Source organism: Clupea harengus, chromosome 21 (genome assembly GCF_900700415.2).
Source record: "Clupea harengus chromosome 21, Ch_v2.0.2, whole genome shotgun sequence".
In the NCBI taxonomy this organism is placed as follows: domain Eukaryota; kingdom Metazoa; phylum Chordata; class Actinopteri; order Clupeiformes; family Clupeidae; genus Clupea; species Clupea harengus.
Window position 1 is genome coordinate 6,672,209 of NC_045172.1, and position 12,500 is coordinate 6,684,708.

The 12,500-nt window shown below is 44.9% G+C and overlaps 1 protein-coding gene across 4 annotated transcripts in view; it reads left to right on the forward strand.

Moving 5' to 3' along the window:
- Positions 1 to 6,013: 6,013 nt before the first annotated feature.
- srgap1b (SLIT-ROBO Rho GTPase activating protein 1b) overlaps positions 6,014 to 12,500 on the forward strand; it is a 39,449-nt gene continuing 32,962 nt past the window's right edge. For 3 of the 4 annotated variants that reach the window (XM_031558641.1, XM_031558643.1, XM_031558642.1), the window contains exon 1: positions 6,558 to 6,646. Coding sequence is in view for 1 of the 4 variants with exons in the window: in XM_031558644.2 (XP_031414504.1) it covers positions 6,556 to 6,646 (91 nt within the window). In the remaining 3 variants the exon portion in view is untranslated. Of the gene's footprint in view, positions 6,647 to 12,500 lie in introns of all 4 variants that reach the window. The other variant, XM_031558644.2, reaches the window with a different exon arrangement.

The following is a 12,500-nucleotide window of genomic DNA, read 5'->3' on the forward strand; positions in this document are numbered from 1 at the left end:
TTACATGGCCCCATCCATAGTCCCCTCGGTGCAATAGAGTCGTCCTGTACCCTTGGCAGAGAAACAGCCCCAAAGCATAATGTTTCCACCTCCATGCTTGACGGTGGGGATGGTGTTCTTGGGGTCATATTCAGCATTCTTCCCCCTCCAAACGCGGCAAGTCGATTTGATGCAAAAGAGCTTGATTTTGGTCTCATCTGACCACATCCTGTCTCCCAATCCTCCTTAGAATCATTCAAGTGTTCATTGGCAAACTTCAGACGGCCCTGTACATGTGCTTCCTTGAGCAGGGGGACCTTGCAAGTTCTGCAGTACTTCAAACCATTACGGCGTAGTGTGTTGCCAATGGTTTTCTTGGTGACTGGTCCCAGCTGCCTTGAGATCATTCACAAGCTCCTCCTGTGTAGTTCTGGGGTTATTCTGCACCTTTCGGATGATCACCGATACCGCACGAGGGGATATCTTGCATGGAGTCCCAGACCTAGAGCGATGGACAGTTGTTTGGTGTTGCTTCCATTTACGAATAATCGCACCAATAGTTGTCTGCTTCTCACCAAGCTGCTTGCCGATGGTTTTGTAACCCATTCCAGCCTTGTGCAGGTCTACAATCTTATCTCTGACATCCTTGGTCAACTCTTTGGTCTTGCCCATGGTGGTGAGGTTGAAGGTGTGAAGTATGATTCTTTGGACAGGTTTCTTTTATACACGTCACCAGTTGAGATCAGGTGTACCTTGTTAGGCCTAATGAGGACTAATCTGTGTGCTTCTTGGGCACATAACTGGTCAATGGGAGCCAGAATTCTTGCTGTTTGCTTGGGGGTTCAAATACTTATTTTCTGCATCAAATACAAATAAAGTCATAAATGTTATAAAATGCAGTTTTCTGGATTTGTTTGTTGATATTCTATTTCTCACTGTTAAAATACACCTACCATTACAATTATAGATCACACATTTCTTTGCAAGTGGCCAAACTTGCGAAATCGGCAGGGGTTCAAATACTTATTTTCCCCACTGTATGTGCCACTCTTGAGGCAGAAGGAGATATCCCTCTTGAGAGACATGCTCCGGTCCAATTAAATGTAATAATTGCAGATAAAAGCATCCAAAGTTTAAATGCTGTTGTCGTTGCAGGAAAAGTACGTGTGCGGAATTCTGACTCGAGTTCAGTGTGAGTTTAGAAGAGACCTCAGTGCTTCTGCCAACATGGCTGCTCTTTTGTCAGCGTGGAGACTGCCATGGATCAAAGCTCTGCTTTTTTCCCTCTCTTGTCTCCCTCAGGGACAGATGGCCAGGAGTTCTCAGATGGGCTTACATATCTTCAGAACTTTCTAGAAGGCCAGATGGCCCCATTGAACTCATAAAAAAACCTGCAAAGTGAAAAAGCTATTTTAAATCTGAAATATTTTAATCAACTGGGCTATGAGTTACTTCAAGGCCAAGTGCCCAGTAAAACATTATTGTTGATATGATACCAGGTGTGTGGCCACTTGCCAGGACTAATTACACATAAACAACGACATGGTAAGACATGGTAACAGCTTGAAAGGAGTGAGTGAATGCAGTCTCTCTTTCTCTTTCTCTTTCTCTCTCTCTCTCTTTCTCTTTCTCTATATATATATTTGTGTGTGTGTGTGTGTGTGTGTGTGTGTGTTTGTGTGTGCGCGCGCGCTGTAGCAGGAGGTCAAAGGTGTGAGCAATTTAGGGGTACTGATAAATTGCTCCATCTCTCTTCTGCGTTGACCTTACTGGAAAAACTGATTGCATGATCCCAAACTGTTCCATGATGGAGAGAATGTCTTGCTGTCTTTAAACACACACACAAACACACACACAGACACACACACATATACACCACACACGCACATATACACCACACACACGCACATATACACCACACACACACAACAGATTAAGCAACAGATTCTTTCCAGGAACTCATTGCTGTGTGTATCCATCCGTACTTCAGCGTTTTCAGAAGTGAGTCTCATGTGTGTGAGTGAATCTGTCTGTGTGCTCAACATGATTTCTGAGGGACACTTTTTTTTCTTTCTCATCATTGTTATAAGTAAGGCAAATCTAATAAAAAACAATCACCCCCTAAGTGTCTTTTCCCCCAAGCAGGTATATTTTCTTTTCTCTAGGCATCTATCATTGTCTCACAGATTGCAGCCAGAGTTTTAGGAGACTTTGGCCAAGTTTGACAAAAAGTTTTAAAGCAGCAGCGAGATGAGAATATAAATGTGAGATGTCTTTTTTTCATTGAGGGGAAGAAATTTGACAATTCCAAAAAAAGTCTTGTAGTACCGCTATCAGTGTGAATTAACATCAAGGACGCTGCCAACAGCAGAACTGTCCACCAGCAGACCAGACCTCAGCAGACGTGCAATACTTGATGACCACATGGGGGCGTCATGTCCATGAGTCTTAGCTGTAGAGAGCGAGGATAGTAGTGGCTTAGCAAACATAACACATGCAGGGAAGATATGAACAAACATAATGCTGCCCATTAAATACTGAGCGCCCCTATATGTTTTGCTATTGTAAATTAATATAGTGTTTAATTTTATATATATACTGTACATTCAGGTTTTCTTGCTTGAAAATAACACTCTTGTTATGTATAAAGATGGAGAATATGTGACTTATATTTCGCATAGATAGATTATAAAATGAAATTACAATTTAAAAAGCAAATGTATCCATATTCAGTCACACCTTGCTCACCTGAGGAGTCTTTGAATAGCCTGTGAACTATAACATCGGGTGTGGAGACACATGCTATCAACCTATCTGATTGGTCAAATCGATTTGTCTGCGACAGCCAAACAGACTCTTCTGAAAGAAACGTCCAAAGCTTGAGCATCAGTGAGCAGGAAACTGGTGGACGGACGCCTAAACGGCTGCTGCACATCGGTGGTCCTTTAGGAAACCCAAGGAGTCGACCATGGCTAGCATGCTCTGCTTGTGAACTGTCAATATTATGCTAAGACACACCCATGGGGCCATCCCTCTGCAAAGACCTGCTGTTCCTCCAGCTCATCCCCCAGAATGCTTCACTGCCTCAGTGGCTCACAAGACCCCAGGAGACATGAGATTGAAATGATACTGTATTGAGTCTGTGGTGTTTTCTGTCCACAGCTGTCAGAGGGAATACTTGAGTAGATAGTAATGGCGAATAGTTCTATATTTCTACTTTTTGGACACTGATACACATATAGAAAGATAGAGATAAGATAGAGAAGACATATGCGAGTATATATACTTATACTTATGTACATATGTACTTATATACAAACATAAATACAATACAGACAGACAGATAAACATACTTTAGATTTTCATTACTACCAATGGCAATGGCTCCCATCCAGAGTCCTTTATCTTTACCCACCGGAAGCACTTTGGTGTCTGCTGTCCTACTGAAGGACACTTTGACTGAGGGCCAGGAGGAGCTGTGCTCAGACCAGACCAGGCCTGGCTCCAGGAGCCCTCTTTGTCCCAGACATCTGCTCTCCCTCCTGGGCCACTGCCACCGCCCCCGCCCCCGCCGCCCTGGGCTAGATGGAGATCTGCCTGCGCACTGGCCCTGATGTGCAGGCACTCCAGTGAGAGCGGAAGACAGGACGCAGGGGTGAGTGTAGTAGGAGGAGGTATGCGTCTGCTGGCTGGACAGTAAGTCCAGTGGGTGTGTCTCCATTGTCTCATCATGTCTCCATTGTCTCATCATGTCTCCATTGTATCATCATGTCTCAACTGAGACAATACTTTATCCTTGAGATTAGTGATGCTCTCAATTTCTCTCCTTCAATCTCCCTATCCTTGAGTTTAGTGATTCTCTCAATGTCTCTTTACATCTCCCTCTCCTTGAGTTTAGTGATTCTCTCAATGTCTCTTTACATCTCCCTCTCCTTGAGTTTAGTGATGCTCTCAATGTCTCTTTACATCTCCCTCTCCTTGAGTTTAGTGATTCTCTCAATGTCTCTTTACATCTCCCTCTCCTTGAGTTTAGTGATGCTCTGAATGTCTCTCTTTTCATCTCCATATCCTTGAGTTTAGTGATTCTCTCAATGTCTCTCTTTCTATCTCCCTCTGTTTGTCTACATATTATAAATGAGTGACTTGAAATAACCTGCAGGAGAGAATGTGGTCTTCAGATTAGATGTCAGCTCTGATACAGACTGGTTTGAAGAGGGCCGCAGTTGTTTCATCGCTACACCCCGCTGAACTCCTGTGTATAGATCATTTCAGGGACAAAGACGTTAGGAAATTAGGAATTTTGCTATATTAAGGCTAGTTGTGGTGGCCAAAATATTTGGTCTCCACAGATATTTTAAATATTACAAGGATTCTAATATTACAATGTTACAAATATTTTCCAAACAAACTAGGTAGGGTGAGCATGACTGTGCTGGATACACAAAGGATATTCAGTGCTGTATAGAAACATTTGTGGTAGCAGAAAAGACATTAGTGAATACATCAACAAAAACAGGTCTAGAGTACATACCAGTGGCGTAACATAGTTACGACGGGCCCAGGTGTAGGCTATTATGACGGGCCCTAGTCAGTGGAGTAAGGCAGTGGTTCCCAAACATTTTACAGTACCTCCCCGTTTTTATTTTCATGTTTGTAACCACTGCCACGCCCCCTCCCCCTGCGCACATATTCAGCCTATAACACTTGAAACTGTCATGGTAACTATTTTGGCAGTGTAATTATTTCGCTGAATATGCGTATACATCGGTATTTTCGGCAATGCAACTTCCCTATTCAGCCTATTTAGATTAACACACTGTAGATATGTCTATGGGCCCCCAAGACCCACGGGCCCAGGTCGAAGGCCACACCTGCTGGACCCCCTATAGTTACGCCCCTGGTACATACATACATGATAGATTCATAGGCAGTGTTGGGGAATAGTGAACTATATGTAATTAAAAAAAAGTTAAGGAACTACATTTGGCAGTAGCTTGCTGGTCATTCAATCAACAACATTCATATTTGCATAGTGATTTAAGAAGTTAAATAACTTTTTTGCCATTTTTTGTGTAGTTAACTACTTAAACTACAAATAATGTTGTGCCATAAAAGGGAAGGAATTATTTTTCATATTTATTTTTTACCTTTGCTTCTGTGCTGTAATTGAACCCCCTTTGACCAGGCCTGGCCCCTTTCTCTTCCACCCTGACCGCTGTGAAGGCACGTCCAGGCAACGCATCAGTCAGGCAGACACCACCTTGACCTTTCTGTAGTGCATGTGCAAAATACATTGACACTGACTAGATCCTACGTTTTATCTGGCCAACTGAGTAATCATGTCTGGTTCGATCCCCCCTCCTGGACTCTAGTTTCTGGAAGACAGGTGTCTGACTGATGGACATTGTATACTTGCCATTTCCCATGAATAGTGGGGTATTTTTTCTTTTGTTTTTCTTTATGTATGACCTTGTAAACAAGTAGGCACATTTTGCAATAAACTCAATTGAGTGGCAGTTTTTGCTGGCATGTGATCACTGGTATTATATTTTGTTATAATTTCATACCACATATACATTGTAAATTTGAACATTTTTAAAACTTACAAAGAGGGTGATTTGTTTGAACTACTTTTTCTAAGTAGCTTTAGTTGACCAAACTTGATTTCTCCCTTGGGTAGCTTTGCTGTATTTCAACTTCCAGTGTGAAGTAATTGGTAGCTTGCAAAGCTATGCTTTCAAAGTAGCTTGCCCAACACTGTTGATGGGATGTGTTCTTTATCTTTATCTTCATGGTCTACAATATTGTAGAGGATTTTTCAGGGAAATCCATATTCGGCCGTTCTGTTCATCTGAATGAAGCTCTTATGTAATTTCGCGATTACACTGTCCAATGAAAACCCGCCCTAAGTGCGACTAAACACATCAAGGGAGCCATTTTCCAATCAGGCAATTAGCTTCCAAATTGGATGCTCAAACCTAACGGCTGCATTACCGCATGACATTACTACTGGACAACAGTCCTGTCCATCAAAATGCAGATTACACGGCTACGACCCCGCCCCACTCCAGCGACGTTGATGGGCGTGTTGCGCGTGAGCTACAGCCAGAGAGGCGTGAACGACTCCTCGTTACACGCGTACCTACACACACCCGAAGCAACGGAGGGACCTCGTGTTGCACGTCTCCCTTCCACAGATCTGTGGTGTGAGTGTTGTTGACGTTCGTGTGTAAGGCAAGTCAAATCTTCAAGCAACTCCTCCTGTTAGGTTTGGGTTATTTCGACGCGGTGTGGCATCTCGTATGAACAGGTGCTTCACGGGAGAGCCACGGGAGCCGAGGCGGACCTCCCAGCGCGCAAGCAGCGGATGGGTGGTGAATTCTGATAGCACCGGTTGCATGCCGTTGGCTCTCCCCGCGGACGCAACACACACCACTGCCCGCAACGTTGAGAGTTGAAGCGATTGTGCATTTCTGCCATGGCGCATCGACTGATATAGACGCGCAGGGACACACACACTTATAGCCAAAGGCAGATATTTGGACGCTTGGATAGATTACCCACCCTGCTCTCCACATGCCGGACCTAAAGGACTCAAGCATGTCAAACGTGGCCAAGTTCAAGAAGGACAAGGAGATCATTGCTGAGTATGAGAGCCAGGTGAAAGGTGAGTTTACGCGTGTCAAGACTGTGTGATGTTGCATGTACACTCCCAGTTTAGCGCTTCCAAGGGGGAGTGTGTACGTGTGTGTGTGCTTGTGTGTGTGTGTGTGTGTGTGTGTGTGTGTTTTCTTCCCTGCACACAGGACAGAGAAGGGTCATGAGACGTTTAGCTTGGGGTGTAGAGCTCCAGCCAGTCTTGGTGCTAGCACTCCCTGAGTTCTGTTCTGTGTCCCCACTCCTGTGCCTGAACGGGCTGGAACGTGCTGCGTCCTGTGCTTTCGGTGGTGAGGTGCATGTCACCCCCGTTACACTGCGCACACACAGCCACCGGTCGGTAAACGAGCGCAGCGGGGATGAATGCAACCATGTTTGATCGATAAAACCGGATACCGTGGAGCATGCGGGTGCTATGGCAACCGATCCTACCCACTCCGGTTGTGGAAAGGTGTATGCGCATGCACACCTCCCGCAGAAGAATCAGGCGGTTTCTAGGGAGATTAAGAATCAGCCGGCCACCGTAACGCCACTAGCTATGTAGGTTTTTTAATGTGTAATTTTCTGACCGTGTGGGGTGGGCAAATAAAGAACACCAACTGACACACACACACACACACACACAATTTTTGAACCCTGGGGCTTTATGACCTTTATGTATCATTCATTAATGATCAGTGGTGTGAAAAAAAGGCTGTTGTGCACTCTCCCAGTATTGTGTGTGTGTGTGTTTGTGAGTGTGAGTGTGTGACTGTAGGTCTGTCTGTCTGTCTGTGTCTGTCAGCGGAGTGCTGGTTCAGCTATTGTGCAGGTATGTGCCGATTTCCACATATTAGGTGTGCACGATTGTGTGTGCCAGTGTGTGTGTGTGTGGTGTTCATTAATGCAGCACATGTGCAATGCAGCAACACACTATTGCCAGGCAGTTTTAGCAAGACATGAGTGTGTGTGTTTATGTTTATGCTGGCATTGGCGTGCCTACGTGTGCGTATGGACATGACTTACCAGGGAGTGTTCCCTCTTCCTAAAAGAAAAAAAACCCCAGCTATCAGCCTTATGCTGTGTGTCCTGGTGCGCTGGCTGCTGGCCAAGTGTGTCTGTGGGTGTGTGTGTGTGTGTGTGTGTGCGTGCGCGTGCGTGTGCGTGTGTGTGTGTGTGTGTGTGTGTGTGTTGCCTAGGAGGAAGGTTGACCAATGGGTGAGCGCTAGAGTAGAAGAGGGATCCCGGGAAAGCTCTGGAATGCTAGGCAGTGGTGTGTGTGTGTGTGTGTGTGTAGAGAGCGAGAGCGAGAACATTTACTGTCCATTACATTGACTGAAACATGGTCATAAGGGATATCTCTGCTATTCTTAGATCTGCACACATATTCACATTTACAAATCTATACACTGTCACATAGGCAGTACTTCAGCATGTGTTTTGTCTGACCTTGAGATGGCGTTTCTACAGAATCCCTCTAGAGTGTGTGTGTGCGTGTGTGTTTTGTTTTGTTAGAGTGAGCCGTGAAATGACAGGAAATGGTTCTGTTTGTCGCAGGAAGGGTGATGGATAGAATTCAGGACATGACCCCAGCACCCTTACACACACACACACACACACACACACACACACACAGGCTTGCCACATGGACACACACCTCATGTGACAACACACACAATTTAAACATTCCTCCTTCTCACTTACAGATATTTAAAAAATTCAACACACACACACACACACACACATGCTCACCCTGGTGAGATTTTGAAGGAAAGGTGCTGATGCAGAGATGTGCTATTAAAGGCTAAATTCCAGAGAGTAGCGGTGACATTCTGTGTGTGTGTGTGTGTGTGTGTGTGTGTGTGTGTGTGTGTGTGTGTGTGTGTGTGTGTGTGTGTGTGTGTGTGTGTGTGTGTGTGTGTGTGTGTGTGTGTGTGTGTGTGTGTGTGTGTGTGAGAGAGAGAGGAACGTGGTGTGAATGCTAATTGAGAGCAGCAGAGTTTTTGCCTTATCAGCAAGTAGCAGCACTATCTGTGTGTTGTGCTCAGTAATGCAGTGACACTGGCAAGAGATTTTACCCCATAGTAGTCACACAATGACGCATACACACACACACACACACACACACACACACACACAAACAGGCTAAGATATCATCCTCTTATTGCAGTGTTTTACGTGCCGCACCCAAATATTTTCCTGTGTGAATTTGTGTGTGTGTGTGTGTGTGTGTGTGTGTGCGCGCGCACGCATGTGTGTCTGTATGCACGCGCAAACACTCAGTCAGAAGTACACCCTCATTCCATTGCTGTGTACATCTAATTAGATTGCACTTGGGTTGCTGGCGGGAAGCCAACTGATAGCACCTGTGCAGCTGCAGTTCAGGCACACACACACACACACACACACACACACACACACACACACACACACACACACACTGATGTGACTGATGCATAAATGGATGGCTAGATAAATTGATTGATGGATGTATGGACAGATAGGTAGATGGATGGATAGGTGTGTGTGTGTGTGTGTGTGTATATATGTGTATAGACCATATATATAGATCGATAGATAGAATTATGCAAATGGCTGGACAGGCAGGATAAAGCTAATACACAAGCACTTCTATATGTAGAGGCACAAGCACGCATGCTCACTGGTCAAATGAATTAGAAATGTGCTGATGCATCACAACATAACTGACCTCAGTAGAGTTTTTACTCCCAAAAATGGCTAGATAAAGGATGGGTAAGAGATGACACTTTTAATGGATAAAGGGGATATTTGTTGGAAAAAGTGACAGGACAGATACAGTCTGATTAAGGAATAGGAAGATAAATGGCTAAATTGAGGTCTGAACCCCCACACACATCAAAGGTAGCCCAAGATGACCGATCGGAGTGAGGAAACAACACATGAATGCATAGATGTATAGACCAGAAATGAACGCACACACACAGGCATACACACACCCCCTTTTGAGTTCAAAAGGAGAAACCCGACATAAACACACACTTTACCGTGTGTGTGTTCACCTTCTATTCCTTTATGTGGCGAAATCCGCGAAAAAAAACCTCACTGGCCATTTTTAATTCATGACCGCTTTATTTTTGGCCAGGCGGCAGTGACTGCCCTTGTGTGAAGTGAAGTCTTTCTTCAGACCGCATGTCATGTTGTTTCAGTAAGCACCCAGCCTCCATGCGTGTGGAAGACCTGAGCTCTGTGCTCTTAGTATCCTTGCCCACCATTGAATTGGATATGTTGTTGGCAGTCACTGAACTGGAAGTGGTGAAACACACCATTGAACTTTGAGTGCTTGTGGTTGGCCCTTATTGGATTGCAAAGCTTTGTGTGGCATCACTTGAGATGCTTAAGGATTTACACAAAAGGCTTTTTTATTTTTACTCTGAGTAAATTGAGAGATTTTTAAGCTGCTTCAACTTTCCCGAACACCATCTGGTGTAAACAGAACCCCCCCCCACACACACACGTTATTTAAACATTGGGTGTAAAAATGACATTCAGCCAGGTTCCATATCAGACCTGAAATTGCTTCTGTAGTTTAACTGGTAGAACAAGGTAGAACCAAAGGAGCAACTCCTGATGAAAATCTAAATCTGCACTGTTGATTGGGACGAAATCATCTGCTCAATGCATAAATGTAAATGTAACACAAACCATACATGAATATCAGGCTTTTGCTTTGAAATCATCAGAACAAGAGGAAACCAGCACTATATCCACCTTAGATTCTGTGAACACTGACCACAGCGTTATCCACACCTTCCCTCCCTGTGGACCCAACTGACATTTCCCCCCTCAGACCAGATAACATCTATTGATACAGGGTTTGCTCCACCTTCACACTTGCTTTTTGTACACCTGTATGCACCCCGGTATATCTCGTATTTCTTTAGATCTGAAGCTTGGCTCCCACGGGGGAACATTGTTTCATTCAGTTACCCGGGCTGCCCACAGAGGTAAATGAATTTGAAGGGGATCTGCAGTCAGATCAGTGCAGTCTAGATGTCTGAAAGAGATGCTCGGAGAACACAATGACTGCATGGAACAGTTTGTGTGATAGAGATACGATTTGACATCAGCGTAATCTAAAATGAGTAGAATGGACTCCTTTTGTGGCGTTTAATGAACACGGCTAGAAAAAAAGGGACTCTGGATCTTTTCATATTCAGCTCAGCCTCTACAACGCTGAAGGATCCACTGATGGGAAACTGTCTCCCTGTGAGCCTCCAGACATTACACACACACACACACACACACACACATTACATTACACATGCTCCCAGATAATTATAGAGGTGTGAAGCAAAGGCAGTCAGCGGGGCCTGTGAGCGGCTGTACCTGTGAGAGGCTACAGAGACGCGCGTCTGTCTCGTGGGTCTGTGCGGAGGTGGGGAAGGAGGCAGATGGGGAGCAGGATGGAGGTGCGAAGGTAGATGCGCTCACGGAGGCAGGAGAAGGTGAGATTATGAGAGCAATGGGATGACGAGGAAGTGATGTCTGACCAGAATGTGTATGTGAAAGGGAGGTGTGCCCTCATACCAGGGGGATTTTTTGGGCCAAGCCTGTTTTTCAGACCTTTTTCAGCGGATACACAGGAAGGCATGTGTGTCGCCCACTTCGTACGATACACGTGCACAGAAAACTCAATGATAATCAGTTAAAAAGGGTTGGGAGAAAACAGATAAACAGATAAATAAACAAATAATAAAATACCATTTAAAAAAATGAACAATTAGAGTAAACGTCCGTGTCTGACCAGTGTAATATGTTTGTGAGATGAGCTATCAACTGATCCTGTAACTTGGATGCAGCCCCAGCCAGTGTAATATGTTTGTGAGATGAGCTATCAACTGATCCTGTAACTTGGATGCGTGTTCATTAGCCCCAGCCCCAGCTCAGTTGGAATCCAGTGTAGCCGTTCCAGACCGCAATGAACTCCGTGAATGTGGGTTTGGCAGAGCCAGGCTCTCTGGTCACATCATCTGTGCTCTGAATAAGCATGTGGGTGTAGCCACTGTGTGATCAGAATGAACCCTTCCCTGTGTGGCTGACGATTCCGTGCCACAGTCAGCCCAGACTAGGGCCAGATCTACCATCCAGTCCTTCAGCTGTCACTGCATGGTTTACGAAATACTGAAATGATTGAGTCTCTTCGCAGGTAACAGCAGCGCTGCTAAAACACGCTATCTCTTCTCTGCAAGGTACCCCGAGAGCCTACTGTAGAGCTCAAATGAGCTTGAGGATGTCATAGAAATGCTTTCAGACCAGAATGAATGTATGAAATTGGGGCTAATTGTAGACCAGTGTAATGCAGTGATGAGGGATTTAGTCTTAGAATAAGATGGAGGAGGCTCTTGAGAAGCACTAGGTTCTCTGGATGAGGCGGAGAAGGGCTATGGTGCTCTGGTGAGGGTACTCCGCACTGAATTAACACACACACACACACACACACTTACACACACACACACACACACACACCCTGCGGGGCTGTGCAGTGTTTTCCTTGTTCAAATATTTGGGTTGTGTGTGTGTAGGTGTGTCTGTGAGTGAATGCATGTGTGTTTGTGTGGGTGTGTTTAGTCTCTGTGAAGATTCGAGTTGGTGTGATTGTGCTTGGAGTCCTAAAGGTGTTTGATTTGATGACGGAGAGAATGGTGGTGTGTGTGTGTGTGAGAGTCTGGGTTTCTTTTTTGTTTGTTTTTTTGGAGTCTAAGAGGTGTGTGTGTGTGTGTGTGTGTGTGTGTGTGTGTGTGTGAGAGAGAGGTAGAGAGAGAGAAAATATTTTGCAGTTGTATATAACTTTACAGCATAGCACACTGTCCCAACCCAAACACCACTGCACAGAGGATCATACT